The sequence below is a fragment of the Triticum urartu genome, chromosome 5 (assembly GCF_003073215.2).
Source record: "Triticum urartu cultivar G1812 chromosome 5, Tu2.1, whole genome shotgun sequence".
In the NCBI taxonomy this organism is placed as follows: Eukaryota; Viridiplantae; Streptophyta; class Magnoliopsida; order Poales; family Poaceae; genus Triticum; species Triticum urartu.
In genome coordinates, this window is record NC_053026.1 from 209,516,331 (window position 1) to 209,533,245 (window position 16,915).

The 16,915-nt window shown below is 42.9% G+C and overlaps 1 protein-coding gene across 5 annotated transcripts; it reads right to left on the reverse strand.

Moving 5' to 3' along the window:
• Nucleotides 1–1,457: 1,457 nt before the first annotated feature.
• On the reverse strand, nt 1,458–13,282 carry LOC125508423. Of its 5 annotated transcripts, XM_048673135.1 has the most exons (23): nt 12,957–13,281; nt 10,183–12,823; nt 9,714–10,079; nt 9,509–9,590; nt 9,312–9,415; nt 8,775–9,188; nt 7,732–8,391; nt 7,335–7,628; nt 7,093–7,251; nt 6,665–6,994; nt 6,501–6,548; nt 6,252–6,413; nt 5,821–5,997; nt 5,399–5,725; nt 5,195–5,270; nt 4,996–5,099; nt 3,919–4,836; nt 3,459–3,540; nt 3,273–3,376; nt 2,914–3,195; nt 2,737–2,814; nt 2,161–2,646; nt 1,458–2,049 (listed from the first exon to the last, which is right to left on the reverse strand). In XM_048673135.1, exons 1-23 carry the CDS (start codon nt 13,068–13,070, stop codon nt 1,805–1,807), a joined length of 8,253 nt encoding a protein of 2,750 aa, XP_048529092.1. In that variant the 5' UTR covers nt 13,071–13,281; the 3' UTR covers nt 1,458–1,804. The 5 variants fall into 5 exon arrangements, with proteins under 5 accessions (XP_048529092.1, XP_048529091.1, XP_048529090.1 ...); XM_048673134.1 differs by having other exon boundaries at nt 2,161–2,814; nt 5,821–5,922; XM_048673133.1 differs by having other exon boundaries at nt 2,161–2,814; nt 12,957–13,280.
• Nucleotides 13,283–16,915: the final 3,633 nt, after the last annotated feature.

Genomic DNA, 16,915 nt, shown 5'->3' on the forward strand with positions numbered 1-16,915 from the left:
AGGGAGAGATGGGATCGAAGGAGATGGGGATCGGGATGCGGTTCCCTGGCGGCGCGAGGGAACGATGGGCACGAGGGAAGAGGAGGATCGGGCCAGGGAACGAGAGGGAGATGGCGGCGCGAGGGGAAGGTATCGAGGGAGAAGGGAGTCGGGCTCCCTGGGTCTAGGGTTGCGGCACTAGTGGGCTGCATGCAAGGGTTAGGTGGGCCTAAAGGGCCGGCCTAGCATAGGTTGTAGCTGGGCTGGGCTCTCTATCTCACTCTAAAGAACAGGAAAAAAACAAAGAAGAAAAACAAGAAAGAAAGAAGAAAAGAGAGAAAAGAAGATGGTAGGAGAAAGAATATACTCTCAAACTCATAAAAATGAGTCTAATCCAAGAAAATAGGAGTGGGCATGGATGCAAGGCTTAGATTCAAACACATTTGAATTAAATTCAAATGGGTGAATAGAAAGTGGAGGTTTGGAAGGTCCAAAATGTTCGGTTTTTCGAGAAACCTTGATAAAAGAAATACAAAATTGTGGACAAGATTTGAAAGTCAAACTCGAAGTGGAAATAGGCACGAGGATTATTTTTGCACGTGTGTTATGGTGAATATCAAATTAAAGAAATATTAAATATAGCTCCCTACTATCGGGAGGATAGGTTATAAAGAGAAACCACCATGTGAGTTCCCTCGGTTTAAATGGATTAAAGATCCATGTCATTTATTTAGTTGAGTTAAGAAAAAAAAAATGACATGATGACATGATGACATGATACAATACACGCGATGCAAAGATGAATGCAACAGACGAAACAAAACACGCAACGAAACCCGAAAACCCTGGAAGACATCTGAAGCTCCGGTCTTGGGGCGTTACATTGGTCCATCAAGATCATCGGTTCGTATAGATGGATCAATTCCGTCCTTGAAAACTTCAACGTTTTTGGCCGATCGCTTGTTCCTGCGTTGTTGCGGCCGCCGCGATCGACGGCGTCACCCACCCGCGTTGCATTGTTGCCCTGTAAGGAGAGTTGTCGTGGCTGAGCATCTCACGCCGCATCGTCGGGATGGGCACCGCCTAGTGCCGGCCTCCAATCACCGATGACGCAGAGCCGTGAGACATGAGGCCGGCGCTTCGTCTCGCACGGAACTGCCCTTGCCGTTGCGTGTAACCGCTGTTTTCTTGGCCGGATTGCTCTTAGGCAGAAACTACGTGCTGATAACATGTTAGAAAGGGAAACGAAACAATTGAGAGAGCCTTGGCACAAATGTAAAAGTGAATGCTTGTTTTTATTGATAATGGCATTTACACATATATAGCCTATGAAAGGATGCGACCAAAGGAATGTAAGGCAACCGTCTTGGTTAGGAAAAGCAAGGATTAATGGGATTAATTAAATCCAAACACTCGCATCTTCCTGTATGAGCGCCTATTGAGAAGCATCCCTTGGCTTTGTATAAATAGCAGCACTCTCATCAATAAAGACATATATTCTCATTACTGCTTTCCATAGATCGAGTCTCTCGTTTTCAACTTCAAACAGTCTACTCCATCATAAACGATAGCTGCCATCTCATCGAAAGACGGGACGCCTTTGCCTCTATCATTAGTATTATGGACAGTTGCATCAATCTCTTCTATTATCATGGACACACTAAACTAAACAGCAAATAGTTTTAAGACAAGCATGGAGCCAATCTCACAAGTACTATATACATTGATTTTGCTTCCTGGCAGACACAATCACTTCCTTCAACCAAACGTTGAAGAAAGAACCAAAGCACTAACCTAACACAATCTACAATCCATCGGTGGTCCCTCAGCTTGAGGAGTCCTTCGCAACCGAGCAGTCACTGTTTTGCTTTGCAGGATTATCTGCTTTGGCTGCATGAACATTCTCCCAGTTCCCTGGCAAAGCAGCCGGACTCAGGTTGTCACCTTGCTTCGGGTCATCAGCAGAGTCCATGGCAATGTAACTTCCTTTGACTGCACTCGAAATTTTGAAGCTCAGCAACTTTGTGCTAATTTCATCTATGCGTCGTCGCCCACTAGTTTGGCAGATTCCTGATGTTAAAGAGTCAAGAAACGTAGTAAGCAAGGCATATATAGCAGGCAAGGAACTAAAATAGCTCCTGGCAAAAAGAAACAGTATAACAGTTAAAGAAATATGCTGACCTACTGACCCAGGAACCCTGTCATCTGGGCAAACTGCAGATTCTCCTGGAGATTTAGCTGCAGGTGTGCCAATTGAAATCTCATCTTCGTTCCACGTTTCCATATAAGTGTCTTTGGGCAAGCAAGATAGATTGTTGTTCTCCATTAATCCAGTATCAGACATGTCACTAATGCAAAGGCCCAGTTCCTCCATCTCAAAGTTAAGGTGCTCATTTGTCAATGCTGGTGTTTCTTCAGCTGGCTGCAGTGCCACTCCACTTTCTGATTCTCTAATTGGTGAGGGCTTGGGCATGCCACCTGATAGTATGGCTGGATCATCACTGTGCTCATAGTATTCCTCCTTATGACCCAGATTGGGTACATTGTTCTTCAGAGACCCAGAACCAAATAAGTAGCTTGCATCTTCATCATAACTACGGTCAGGTTCCTCAAATTCATCGCACTTGAGCTCAGGGCCAAATTGCTCATCTGGCAATGAAGATGTTTCTGCAGTTGGCAGCAGTGTCGTTCCACTTACTGATCCTCCAAACAGTGCACATTCAGACATGAGAGTGGTTTGATCATCAATGTACTTACTGCATTCCTCTTTACGCTCATGTTGGAGCTTGGTGTTGATTTCTTCTGTACTCCTTTGAACGACAGCCTGACAAATGCCTGGTAGAATTGTCACAGCGCAATACAATAAGTAATTTTTCTAGGTATTAAAATGCATCCAGGTTAAAAAAATACAATCAAGTCATCACAAATACTGACCTGATCCCAAAAGACTCTCAGCCTGCCCAAACGTGGATTGTTCAGGAGATTTGGGTGCAGATAGGTTATCTGGGAGCTCCTTTCCCTGGATAGGATTGGTATGAGAGTCTTCATGTAAATGGAATAGATTACCCTTCACCGATCCAACACCAAATATGCCAATCGTTTCTTCACTACTAAAGTTGTGTTCCTTAAATTCATCCTCCTCCAGCTCGGAGCTAAGCTGCTTATCTGCTGAAGCCGATGTTTCCGCAGCTTGCAGCAGGGTTATTTTCTGTTCATCTGAATAAAACAAATATATTTTCATAAAGCTTCTATGGTTGAAGTGTACAAACAAGAATAATAAAACTGAGGTTTACCAGGTTCATCAGTAATTGATGTTTCATGAAGGGTGCGAGTGTCAGAAGAAGGAACAAGTTCCTGTTTCTCTTCCTCCTTGCAGATCACCTCAGTATTAATATCCCTATAGGTTGGACTACTCATTTTAATAAAAATGGCCAGATATAATTCAGTGCAACTGTACTTATTTTAATCTGGAGAAATACCTTTTCACAAGATTACAATCCTCTGATGAATCCAACCGGGCAGATCCAATACATCCTGTTTTGTGGCCGGAACTCAGGAATCCTAAAAGAATGTAACATAATTTAGTTCTTCTATTGCATAGAAAAATAGTAAACAGAGGAACAACAAGAATTTGATATTCTCCAACAGACACTTACTAGTACTCCCTCCCTGTCTATTTTTATTTCGCGTATTAGGTTTGTCCTAAGTCAAACTTTGTGAGGTTTGAATTAATTTGTACTAAAAAGTATTAACATCTATGACGACAAATAAATACAATGTGTAAATATATTCCATGATAGATCTAATGATATTAATTTTGTATTTGGAATGTTGATTTTTTTCCTACAAATTTGGTCAAACATCACAAAGATCGACTCATGACAAACTTAATATGCGAAGCAAAAAGATACAAAGGGGATGGTAGGTAAAAATCCATACCTTGTTCATCGTCTCTCTCAGATGAAAACAAACCCTTAATTTCTTCAACTATACTTAAATCTACAGGAGACCCTTGATGTGAATCAGGTTCTGAAGAAACCATTTTTTCAGCATGACGAGTGTTGGAATCATCTTCATCCTCAGTACTTGGAAGCACAAGATCATCATGCACATCTGGTCCTTTAAATGACTCCTGCGAGAACAAGTGATGAAGCCCAATGGACGATCGTCTGTGATCTCGTGAACAGCTTTCAGTGTCATTCTTCATTGAGTACACTGCTTCCTCTGATAGAGCACCTTCATGTTTAAAATCTGGAATTGCTAAATCAAATGAAGGTGAAGGCTTCTCAATGGTAGCTGACACTGCTCTTGGATCACTGTCCTCCCAGCATACAGAAGCATCTTTGGGAGATTTTTGTTCAGCAGGGCCTTCAAAGAGCTCCATTTGCTGGTAATCATCTGTGGAACAATCCGTTGGTAAACTGGAATCCGACGGAATATTTGTACAAACACTGTTCACCACAGATTCAGTATCTATATAATTATTACTGCCTTTGTCACAGCTAAGACCAAATTCCACAACTTCTGTGCACGGCAGCTTAGTGTTAAGCTGCTCGTCTCGCATATTTGATGTTTCTTCAGCTCGAAGTGGTGGAACTCCACTGTCTATGTCTTTTGTGCCAGCTTCAATCATATCATTACCGGCTCCAAAAGGAACTTGGTATTCCTTTAGCTCATCGCATTGCTGCTTTTTGAGACCCTGCTGCAAAGCCTCGGTATTGGACCAATCTATTTCATCCGGGAAATCAGTTGATTCAAACAGGCAAGGATTAGAACTCAGATGCACATCACTGTCATCGGTACAAGCAATTAGTGAGGGGCTCAATAAAGCATCACCAAGACCAGAAGCATGCTCAACTGCAGTAGGTGAAAAATAATTAGATTCTGCTCAAGCATAGGAGCTTGCTATTTGTATGATCGACAGGAAGCTGCTTATCTACTGATGAAACAATGTTGATAAGAAACCTAGTTACAAATTAAGACTCAAAGAATCAGGAAAATCAATAAGGTGATTACCAGGTCCGCTGACATTTATTTTTTGACACAAAGAATTAATGTCTGTAGGATGAACAGGCTTCTTATTTTCTTCATCATAGGCTACTTCCTCAGAATCAACGTCCCTGGGATTGGAAATTCATAACTTGCATGTTAAAGCGGTCAAACAAAAACAATTATCATACATGCTTCTAGTGATTCTGAGATGAATTACACTTACTCCATGATACTTGCAGCCTCCAAATCTAGCTGACCAGTTGCCACCTGCTCTTGTTCATGACTAGCCTTCGTTAATTCTGAAAGAATACGTTATCATTCACATCATGTATTTAGCATTCAAACAGCTGAATATCATAACGTGTATTTTTTTCCACAAGTTAATGGAAGAACAATGAAAGAACAAAGGAACTCTGTTACCATATACCTTCATTTTCATTATCTTGCTGAGAAGTAACCAGACAATCTTCACTTTTGGAAACTGTACTAAAATCTACACTGGTATCATGGTCTAAACCAGGTTTTGACTCATTAACTCCAGTTTCAGCCTGAACACTTGCTGAAGAAAGGGCAATACATTCACTGGGTTCTTCTATGCTTTCCTGTGAGAAAAAGGCCGGCAAACTAAGTGGTTGTTCAACACCTAATGAACCTCTCTCATTCTTCAATGAGTGCGGATCTGCTTCATCAGGAAATCCATATTCATCTTTACACTCTGGTGTAGCTGAACCTAGTGCTGTCTTCTCTAGGGTACCTGACAAATATTGATATATTCCTCTTAAATTAACACATAACACAACGGGGCAACCAAACTACTTATCCTTTAGAGATTTTATGTAAGATCCTTACCTTCATGTACTTGTACATCATCCTGCAAGGAAAAGGGCTGCAGATCAAACGATGATTGTGCAATACTTGCTGGATATCTTTCATCCTTCAATGAGTGTGGTCCTGCTTTATCAGGTGATACACATTCATGTTTACACTCTGGTGTAGCTGAATCTACTGCTTTCTTCTCTACAGTGCCTGACAAATAATTATATATACATCTCAAATAAAATACAGCTCAATGTTGCAACTGAACAACTCATCCTTTAGAGAATATAGATAATACTTCCTCCGTCTAAATATAAGTCCTTTTAGAGATTTCAATACGGACTACATACGGATGTATATAGACGCATTTTAGAATGTAGATTCACTCATTTTGCTCCGTATGTAGTCCGCATTGGAATCTCTAAAAAGACTTATATTTAGGAACGGAAGGAGTGGATCCTTACCTTGTCCTTCCTCCTTTAAGATAAGGGACTGCAGACCAAATGCCGATTGCTCAATACTTGATCTCTGATTCATCAATGAGTGGGGTTCTGCTTCAGCAGGTAATCCAAATTCATGTTTACACTCTGGTAAATCTGAACCTAGTGTTGTCTTCTCCACGGTACCTGACAGATATTTATATATTCCTGTCAAATAATATATAGCTCAATGGTGCAAACAAGCCACCCCTCCTTTAGACAACAGATCCTTACCTTCTTGTACATGGAAATCATCTTGTTCATGACTAGCCTCCGATAATCCTGAAAGAATACATTATCATTCCCATCATGTATTTAGCCTTCAAACAGCTGAATATCATAACATGTGTGTTTTCCACAAAATTATGAAAGAACAAAGGGACCCTGTTATCATATACCTTCATTTTCATTATCTTGCTGAGAAGTATCCAAACAATCTTCACTTTTGGAAACTGCACTAAAGTCCGCACTAGTATCATGGTCTGAACCAGGATTTGACTCACAAACTCCATTTTCAGCCTGAACTCTTGCTGAAGAAAGGACAACACATTCACTGCGTTCTTCTACACTTTCCTGCGTGAAAAGGGTCGGCAGACTACATGGTGATTGTTCAACAATCAATGAACCTCTCTCGTTCTTCAATGAGTGTGGATCTGCTTCATCAGGAAATCCATATTCATCTTTACACTCTGGTGTAGTTGAACCTAGTGCTGTCTTCTCTAGGGTATCTGACAAATTTTGATATATTCCTCTCAAATTAACACATAACACAACGGGTAAACAAAACTACTCATCCTTTAGAGATTATTATATAGAAGATCCTTACCTTCCTGTACTTGTACATCCTCCTGCGAAGAAAGGGACTGCTGATCAAATAATGATTGTTCAATACTTGATGGATATCCCTCATTCTTCAATGAGTGTGGTCCTGCTTTATCAGGTGATACACATTCATGTTTACACTCTGGTGTCTTCTCTACGGTACCTAACAGATATTTATATATTCCTGTCAAATAATATATAACTCAATGGTGCAAACAAGCCACTCCTCCTTTAGACGATCCTTACCTTCTTGCACTTGTAAATCATCTTGCTGAACCTGCTCCATAGGTAGTTTCTTGTCAGGACTGCCCACTTTAAGTCCTGCTTCCGTCAGTAGAGGCTCCATAGGTGTTGATGGATCAATCACAAACAAGTGATCACTGCTAGGCTCAAGAGCATCAGGCTTACAAGGTGTGTTCTCCATGTTTCTCAGCAAGGCAGCTGCAGATTGGTTCAGGTTATCCACTTGCTTCACGGTATGGTGGGGATCCATAGCAATGTGATTTCCTTTGCCTATGCTCGCACTAATTTGACAAATCCCTGATGAAAAAAATTGGATCAGGAAACACAATAGGGAAAGTAAATCTCATACAAAGGAACTAAACGAATTTATTTGACAAGACAAAAGAGGAACCATGCTGACCTACTGAACCAGAGACTCTCTCATCCATAGAAACTGCAAATTCGTCAGGAGATTTAGATGCAGGCATGTCCCCGGGTAGTTCCTGGTCATGGCAAGGATCCATTGAAGGGCCACAGGGGAGTTCCTGGACATGGCAAGGATCCATTGAAGGGTCCTTCATGCTGGACAGATTCTTGTTTCCCAAAGATCCAGTGTCAGAGACGATGCTACCATCTTTATCACACCTAAGGCTTTGCACTGAACCCGAGACTTTGTCATCCAGAAAAACTGCAGATTCTTCAGGAGATTTAGGTGCAGGCATGTCATTTGGGAGCTCCTGGTCATGGCAAGGATCCATTGTAGGGTCCTTCAAGCTAGACAGATGATTGTTTCCCAAAAATTCAGTGAGAGAAACATTGCTGCTGTCTTTATCACAGATAAGGCTTTGTTCTGTGTTGCCCTCCAGCTTGGTGTTAAGCTGCTCATCTGGAAATGGTGATGTTTCTTCAGCTCGGAGCACTGACATTCCACTTTCAGATCGTTCATCAAGTGCAGGTTCAGACATGTCACTTTCTAGGTTGCCTAAAGTAAGTTGACCTTCACTGTGTTGATTGCAGTCATCTTTATGATCCTTGACACAAACTACATCTGTATACCTTCGCGAAACAGTTTGACAAATACCTGATACAAAATGCAAGACATGAGATGATATGGAGAGCAAATATTTTACTTCCCCCGGTTGACAAATAGCTAGTAGTGTCGTCAGACAGCACCTTCATTCAAACTTTTCAGATTCTTGACTGCCAATATTCTTTTAAATATTTAGATTGGAAACTTGAAAATCATATGCTAAGATGTTTCTCATAATTCATAAGTATTTCAGAGTATTGTAATTTTGTTGGGTTTCATACATATACTATGGTAGAAACTAGTGGTCAATGTTAAATCTTGCAGACCATGTCAATACCCAAAATGCCACTTTTTTGCAAAATGATGGGAATACTATCGAATCAAACAGACACAGTGTCTGAGATTAATCTAAACAAGTTTTCAGAAATATTTACCTGACCCTAAAAAGCTTTGATCCTCACATGATGTAGATTGTTTTGGAGATTCATCTTCACCGCGGCTAAAGCTTTGTACTTCGTGATCATCACCCTCCAGCTTGTGCTTAAGCTGCTCATCTGGCAATACTAATGTTTCTACATCTGGCTGCAGCATTTTTCCACTTTCTGGTACAGCAACCTGTGCAGCTTCAAACATGACACTTGCATGGATGTCTTCCGTGACTCTTGCATTGTGTAGATTGCATTCCTCTATATTATCCTGTTGAAGCCCTTCAGTATTAGAAGATGCTATCTGATTATCTAAACCATCCACTGATTCTAGCAGTGAAGAATCCGAATTTACTTCATCAACAACAGTGGTGCTCTGTGAAATGCAAAATAGAGCTCCACTAACACCAGAGACGTGCTCAGCTGCAGTAGAAGATGCACAGGTCAGCCTAGAGATATCCATGATATTTCTGAATTATAAAAGATGAACACAAGATTTTGTGCATAACAGACACTAAAATCAAAAGAAATCAATTAGAAGACTACCAGGTTTATCCGCATGTGATTTCTCATGGGGAGCATTAATGTCTGAAGGAATAAAGTCCGTTTTCTCTTCCTCGTTGCAGATCACGTCCTTTCTAGTAATATCCCTGTAAATTGCCTTTTCCCAATTTTAGAAGAGTGGCCCGTAGCGTTCATCATGTCTGTAATTTCACTATTATAGGTATCAAAAATACATTTACCTTACTGTATGATGCACATCCTCTGACGAATCCAACTGAACAGATGCAACCCAATCTTTTCTGAGGGTGGACACTGAAAATCCTGAGAAACAAATTGATTTCAGTTTTTATTTTGCACAGAATAACATGAAGAGATTTAAAAAAATGAACAACACAGATCAGATATTCTGCAATAGAAACATGTGAAAGATTTCAAAAGATATACCTTCTTGTTCATTGTTTTGCTGAGACGAAAACATTAAGCCTCCACTTTCTTCGACTCTGATTGAATATTCATCAGAGCCTTGATATGAGTCAGGTTTTAATGAAACAACTGTTTCAACTTGACGTTCAACCTTGTGAACATCTGATTCTTCCATGAAATTTTTAAAAAATGGACTAGTGTTATGTGTATCAGGTTCTTCTATGTTTCCCTGTGAGAATAGGAACCGTAGCCCAGTGGGTGATTGTTCAAGAACTGGTGAGCACCTTGCAGCAGCATTTTCTATTGAGTCCAGGGCTTCCTCAGATAAAGCACCTACATGTGTACAGTCCGGAATAGCTAAATCGGACGGAGGCTTCTCAGTGGTACCTGAAACATTATTTGAACAAATATGCATTACTCCAAAAGCAATAGTACAGAACAACATGATAAAAAAGCAAATTCAGAGTAACAATAACACTGAGTTACTGACCTACTACTGTGCTCTCAAGCTCGAACTCCAGAATGTTACTACCATCTTTACCATGGCTGATGCTGGATTCAACGACTGTGCCCTCCAGCTGAGTGTTAAGCTGTGCGTCACGCAAATCAGATTTTTCAGCTGGGGAAGGCAGCACCCCACTTTCCAAGCTATTAGCACTACTGGCAACATCAATCATATCACTCGTGTGGCCACCATAAGCAATTTGGTCTTCCTTCTGCTCTTCAGCAGGCATGACTTCTTCCAAAGATGCTGTTCTACTCCTCTTTGCAGGTCTTCCCTTTGAAGCTGTTGGCTTTGACGGTAGCGGTGATATCGCTAGCTTCGAAGATCTGTGTCTTGTTTGCCGCAGACTCGCATCATTCTGAACAGAACGTTGGAGTTTTGTTTGTGCGCTTCTTGTGCGAACACTTGACTCTTCCCTCCTGACAATTTCACTGTGATCCTTAATCTCCTTATCAACCGCATTAGGACCAGCCGGTTTACGCACTGATGTCCTCACAGGAACATCTGACTTCGATTCTTCTTGAGAACCCTTAATGTCTTTCTCAATCACATGTGGGACAATTTCTCTGTGATCCTTGCTCTCCTTATCAACCGCGTTAGGACAAGATAGTTTACGCACAGATGTGCTCACAGGAACTTCAGACTTAGATTCTTCTTGTAAACCCTTAATTTCTTTCTCAATCACATGTGGGGCAACAGATTTGTGTGTTGATCGCCTAGATGGTTCTTTCACTACTAGTTGTTTCTCCAAGTGTCCACCCTTAGCACATTTCATTTTAGTGTGATCACCATTCTCATTATTGAACTGTGCATCAGGATTCATTTCTGCAGGTACAGCCTTCCTGTCCTTCTCAAGCACAGCCGGAACAAATGATTTCCGTGTTAACCGTCTAACAGGTTGCTTGACTGTTTGTTGCTTCTCCAAGTCTTCACTCTTAGCACTTGAACACTTCTCACTGATGGCTGCTTCACAGTGATCATTCTTCTTACTATTAACAATAGCAAGAGCAGGTCTTCGCGTTGACCTTCCAGCACGTGCTTCCGGAATCATGTCTGTAACGATGCTCTTTGTTCCTTTCTCAGTCATAGCCGGGACAAGAGATTTCTTTGTTTGTCGCTTAACATGCACTTGAGGAATCATTTCTTTTGGGAGACCCTTGCACTCTTTCTCAAGTATAACTGTGGCAACAGATCGCCGGGTTGATCGCCCAACAGGTTTTGTCACTGTTTCTTTGCTCTCCACAGGTTTTGTGAGACCCTTGGACTCTTTCTCGAGTATAACTGGGGCAACAGATCGCCAGGTTGATCCCCCAACAGTTTTTGTCACTGTTTCTTTCATCTCCACATCTCCATGCATACCTTTGGTTTCGTGCTCAAGAAACGATGGAACAACAGATTTCCGCATCGATCTTCTCACAGGCCCAGGTACGTCTACGTGCATGTCCATAGCAGAAGCCTTACCACTGCTATCAGAAAATGGGATTTCACCGCCATCTGTGGCTACTGTAGCCCTGCGATTCGACATTTTCCTCTTTTTGGACCCCACATGCCCATCTTGCTTAGCCACACCATCTTCTACGCCGTCTTTGGCGGCATTGAGCATGGTTGGGCGAGCTACCTTCAAGTCAGTACTGCCAATTGTCTGAATAGCTCTATTCCTCAAGACCCTTGTAACTGGAGCATCATTTGATACATCTGGAACCGTATGTTGCCCTTCATCCGAGTTGACATTCTTGGTTTTTCTCCTCTTCTTCGCAACGACAATGGGTGACGTCGCAGCAGCTGGTACTGAGCTTGATCTTGTAGTCCTACCAGATATTTCCACCTCGGCAACCTTCTCCACAGCAGTTTCGCCTTCCGGCACCTTTGACCTACTTCTCTTATTTTCAGAAACAGTAGGCAACGGTGGGCCGGCCACCACCAATCCAGATCTTAGAGTTCTACCAACATGTTGAATTTCAGTAGGTTGCTCCTTGACACGATCTTGTTCCTTCAGATCTCCCGCCTTCTTCCTCCCTCTTTTGTTGTGAACAACAGGAGACGGTGCGGCAGCAGGCTCAGACTGAACAGCACTAGACCTTGTGCTTCTACAAGAAACTCCAACTTGCACACTGACATCTACATTGTCAGCGTCATTCTCGCTGGTCTTCCGCTTCAGCTGATGCTTCCTACCAACTGCTTCTCCAGCGTCCAGCTCTTGTTGCTCAGCTTTGGCAGAGGTTTTCCGGCCTACAGCTCCAGCTACCCTCTCAACCACATCACCTGCACCCAAATTCGCCGCATTCCTCCTGTGTCGCCTCGTCACAACATCTGCACCTGCCTGTCCAGCATCAGTTTCGTCAGCAGAATCACAACCAACTTGGGAACGCGTTCTCCGACGCTCCCCTCCACTTTCTTGGGCGCGAGAGAGAGCCTCCGCGGCCCTCGGCCTACCCCTCGTCCTGGCAACAACAGGCGACAACAAGAGGCGTCTGCCACCCACCTCCGCCTCCTCCTCTTCCTCCAACACAAACGTCACCTTCTTGGCCGCATCCGAATCCCCACCGCTAGCGCCGCCGAACGATCGCTTCAAACACCCCTTCCCCACAACGACGCCGACCGCATCCTCCTCCGCACCGCCAGAAATCTGCAAAGCGTTGAAACAAACACAAGGATCAGTCCCTTCCATTTCCACAGCCGCTCGTCGGTGAAGTATGGCGAGGAACCGAGGGGGAAAAGCGAGGGTTCGAGGAGAGCGAGTAGGAGCCCACAGTCCATACCGAGAGCTTGGCGGCGAGGCGGGCGACCAGGTCGGCGCTGGATCCGTTGGCCTTGAGGCCGTGCTCCTTGCAGAGCGCCTGCAGTTCCCGCCGCTTCATCACCGCAAAATCCATCTTAGCCGCGCGCACGAATCCACACCCCGCCCCGCGGGTCACCACGATCCGGCGAGAGCACCGGCCATCTCCGCGGATCCCTCTCGCTGCTTTCGAACTTCCGGAGGGGGCGGGGGGAGGGCGAACGCGAAAGGAGATTATGAGCGCCTCTCGCGGACTTTGGTTTGGGATTTCAATCGATCGAATCCCGAGCGTCGGGGGATTTCGGGTTCGTGGCGGCCGGGGAATGCGGGGGCTAGTGGGTGGGGTACTGACGTGCGGGTCCCGGAAGGGCGGTGGCGGTGGGAACGGTGTGGCAGTGACAGAGAGCCAGAGGCTTGCTGCGGAAGGAGGCGTGGGCTTCGAAATTTGGGGCTTCCCGCCCAGTAAAACACGCGAAATTAAACCGGCGCATGCCCGCCAGTGCGGTTATACGGTGACGCGGTGCCAGGTTATGGCTGATGGATGGGGTAGGGGAAGACCAGCGTCACTGATGAAGCGAAACTGCTCCATGGACGATACTGGTGCCCGACGTGTGCAGCGTCTGGGTACGGCCTGATTTAACCATCGTCTGTGAATCGTCCTGATTTTATCATGTGCATAGCATAGCTCCTGATGAAGAGGAGGGTACGCGTATGGAATTTTTTTTTGAGGGAGCTCCGTTCCAAATTACAGTGTTTTCTCTATTTTCGTGCTTTAACTTTAACCATAAATTTAACAAATGAGATTGACTTCGGCGGGAGCAAAAGTTATACCAGTGAATTCGTATTCAAAAGAAGTTTTCAATTATATAATTTTTTTCTCCCGTCGCAGTCGGTCTCATTGGTTAAATGTATGGTCAAAGTTGGATCTCGAAAAGTGCGGGCGCACTATATTTTAGAATTGAGGGAGTATAACAGTATGAATGGTGTGGACTGTGTTTCGGATGAGGCAAACCGCTCCGCGCACCTTCGTACCGCTGAGGAAAGGGCTTCGAGTGACTGACAGGTTGGGGCGCTCGTGCATACGGGACGCCTTTGTTTGCAAGTTTTTTTATGATAACTTAGAGCATTTCTAGCATATCTCGCAAAAAAAAATTTACAAGACGGCATACCCTTCGGCAGAACAGTTTCCGTAAACCTGTCCCGCAAATTACGTGACGCGTTTGCGAGATCTATTCCGTGTCGGAGGACTCGCCGTCCTGCAAATACAATAATAAGCAAATGTTTATCAAGTTCATTATCATCATCATCATATATATATTGTTACTATTCATCATCTAAGATGCAGAATAAGTTATTCCCCACCCGAGGTAATCTTACGATCATTTCATAATTAAATTACATTTGGAATTCAAATAGTTACATTCTTATTGATTCACTACGTAACATTTGACATAAGAAAATAAAAATATAGGTTATAGGACAAGAAAATTTGCAGTTTATGTGTATTTTAGACTATGTTTTTACGTTTATAATTTTGCATAACATAAAATATTTTTACGGTGATTATATATTTTCTTACGGTCTCTTTTTGCGTTGGAAATAAGACAAAACTTACGGAACGTAAAATTACGGTGCATTGATGGTAAAACAGAGGGGGGTGAAGAATAACTATTCCTCACCCAGAGTGACGAATAGCGCGTATATATATAAGACAAAACATATATATATAGTGTTACTATTCATCACCCAAGGTGCAGAATAAGTTATTCTTCATCCAAGATAGTTTTACGATCGTATCATAAATAAATTACGTTTGAAATACAAATAGTTACATTCATATTGATTTACTACATAAAATTTGGCATAAGAATACAAAAATATAGGTGATAAGATCAGAAAAAATGCATTTTATGTATATTTTACACGATGTTTTATGTTTGTAATTTTACGTAACATAAAATATTTTTTACGGCGACTATATATTTTCTTAGGATCTATTTTTACGTATAAAATAAGACAAAATTTACGGAATGTAAAATTATATATATATATATATATATATCGCTGGTTGATCATCATAGTAGTTCATTACATCCAAAAGCAAGCGCAACAAACAAGGTATCAAGTTTAGATTCATGAATGCACGATAGAACAAGGCAAAAAAATGCTTAAACAACATAGATCAATCAAGCAACATTCTCAATGTTGCCAAGAACGTCGCCACCAACACCGCCATCGCCATCATTCAAATTGATCGGAGAGCTCGCACCACCAGCATTCACTTGAACTGGAGATTGAGCACGAGCGCCATCACCATCATTAAATTGACCGGAGAGCTCGCACCATCATCATTCACTTGGGCCGGAGATTGAGCAGGACCACCATCATCACCATTCATTTAGGCCTCTTTTGGTTCATAGGATAGGATTATCATAGAAATAGGAATCTTGTAGGAAATGAGATGACATGTATCTCAAATCCTATGAGTAGGAATAGGAAACAAGATGTCATTTGGTTGACACCAAAAGAATTTTTCCATTGAGTCTAGGCTCTTTTTTATTTTCCTATGAAATGTGGAGGATAGGAACCAATCCTATGTAGGAATAGGAATCCATTCCTATGAACCAAAGGGCTCTAAAGGAAAAAATCCTATAAGAATTCTATCCTCTAGAATTCCTATGAAATTCCTCTATACTAAAGGAGGCCTTAGCTTGCCAAAAGCACCACCTCCCATGCTGAAGCCACCATCACCATCACCGCCGCCACCACCCATCCTGAAGCCACTTATGTCAAAGCCACCACCACCAACCATGCGGAAGCCACCTCCTCCACCCATGTCGAAGCCACCACCACCATTATCGAAAGAAAATCCCCCCTCCAAACCCAACACCACCACCGGCCATAAGATTTTAGAGCTCCATCTTCCTCCAGATCATAATCTCCATTCTTTTCATCTCCCAAAATTCTCTTGTCATTGCATCCATGCTCTCTAGATTCATCATCATGAATCAGTTCTCCTCGGCGGTCCTCTCGTCCTTCCTCTTTTGCTCCTTTAGAAAGAGTGTGCGCTCCTCGAAGGCACACCTCTTTTGCCATTTCTCCTCCTTGTGCTTCTCTTTCTTCTCGGCCATGGCAACTTTTGCATCCCAATGCTTGGTTAGCATAGCCTCCTTCATCTTCGACATCTCACAAATTTGATCCCTCGAAGTGATTGCCTCGAAAGTCCTCTTGACTCTTGCTTTCTCCTTCTTATTTCCATCCGGCTTACCCTTATTTATTCCTTCGCTTGGTGCATCATCACTATCATCATCATCCTCAACCTCCATTTTCATGCCTCTCTTTGGAGGGGATTCCTTGTCCCTCACCCTCCACTTCTCATTATCCCGGAGCCATTTCCAACAATGTTGAAGATTGAACGATCGGCCATTCACTACAAAAAAACACTTCCGTGATGATACGTGTTTGTCACAGCAGGTCATGTTTTCTGTCATGCATGTACATCCATGACAATTTTATGATAGAATCAAGATAGTCATACTTGTGTTGTCGTAGAAGTGTTCCATGACAATACAAAAATCATCATCATGGAAGTGTTCACTTCCATGACGGTAAATGGCGCATCATAGAAGTGCTTTCGTCAAGGGTAACCGACACGTGGCATCCACCGTAACGGGTCATCGTTAAGCTATCGGGTTCCGGTTTGGATCCGATAACCCGTTAACTGCCCGGACCAATGGGGATTTTCCACGTGTAAAATTCTCATTGGCCGTAGTGATCACGTGTCAACTCCACGTTGAGATAGATGTGAACCACGCAATGGATAGGAGGCGCCTATGATACATCGACACGTGGCAAGGCCCAACAGCGGCCTATTCGAGTCAAAAGGCCGGCTCATTTGACTTGGTCAAAAAGGAAGCGGGCCGGCTGTCGGGGGGATGACCC

Excerpts from the sequence above, each read along its gene's own strand:
- LOC125508423 (XM_048673133.1), bottom strand. The coding sequence starts at position 13,070 with ATGGATTTTGCGGTGATGAAGCGGCGGGAACTGCAGGCGCTCTGCAAG. Across the intron at positions 10,080-10,182 it reads GCTTGAGAGCACAGTAGTAG|GTACCACTGAGAAGCCTCCG; the intron begins GTCAGTAACTCA and ends ATAATGTTTCAG. Across the intron at positions 6,995-7,092 it reads GGATGTACAAGTACAGGAAG|ATACCCTAGAGAAGACAGCA; the intron begins GTAAGGATCTTC and ends AAAATTTGTCAG.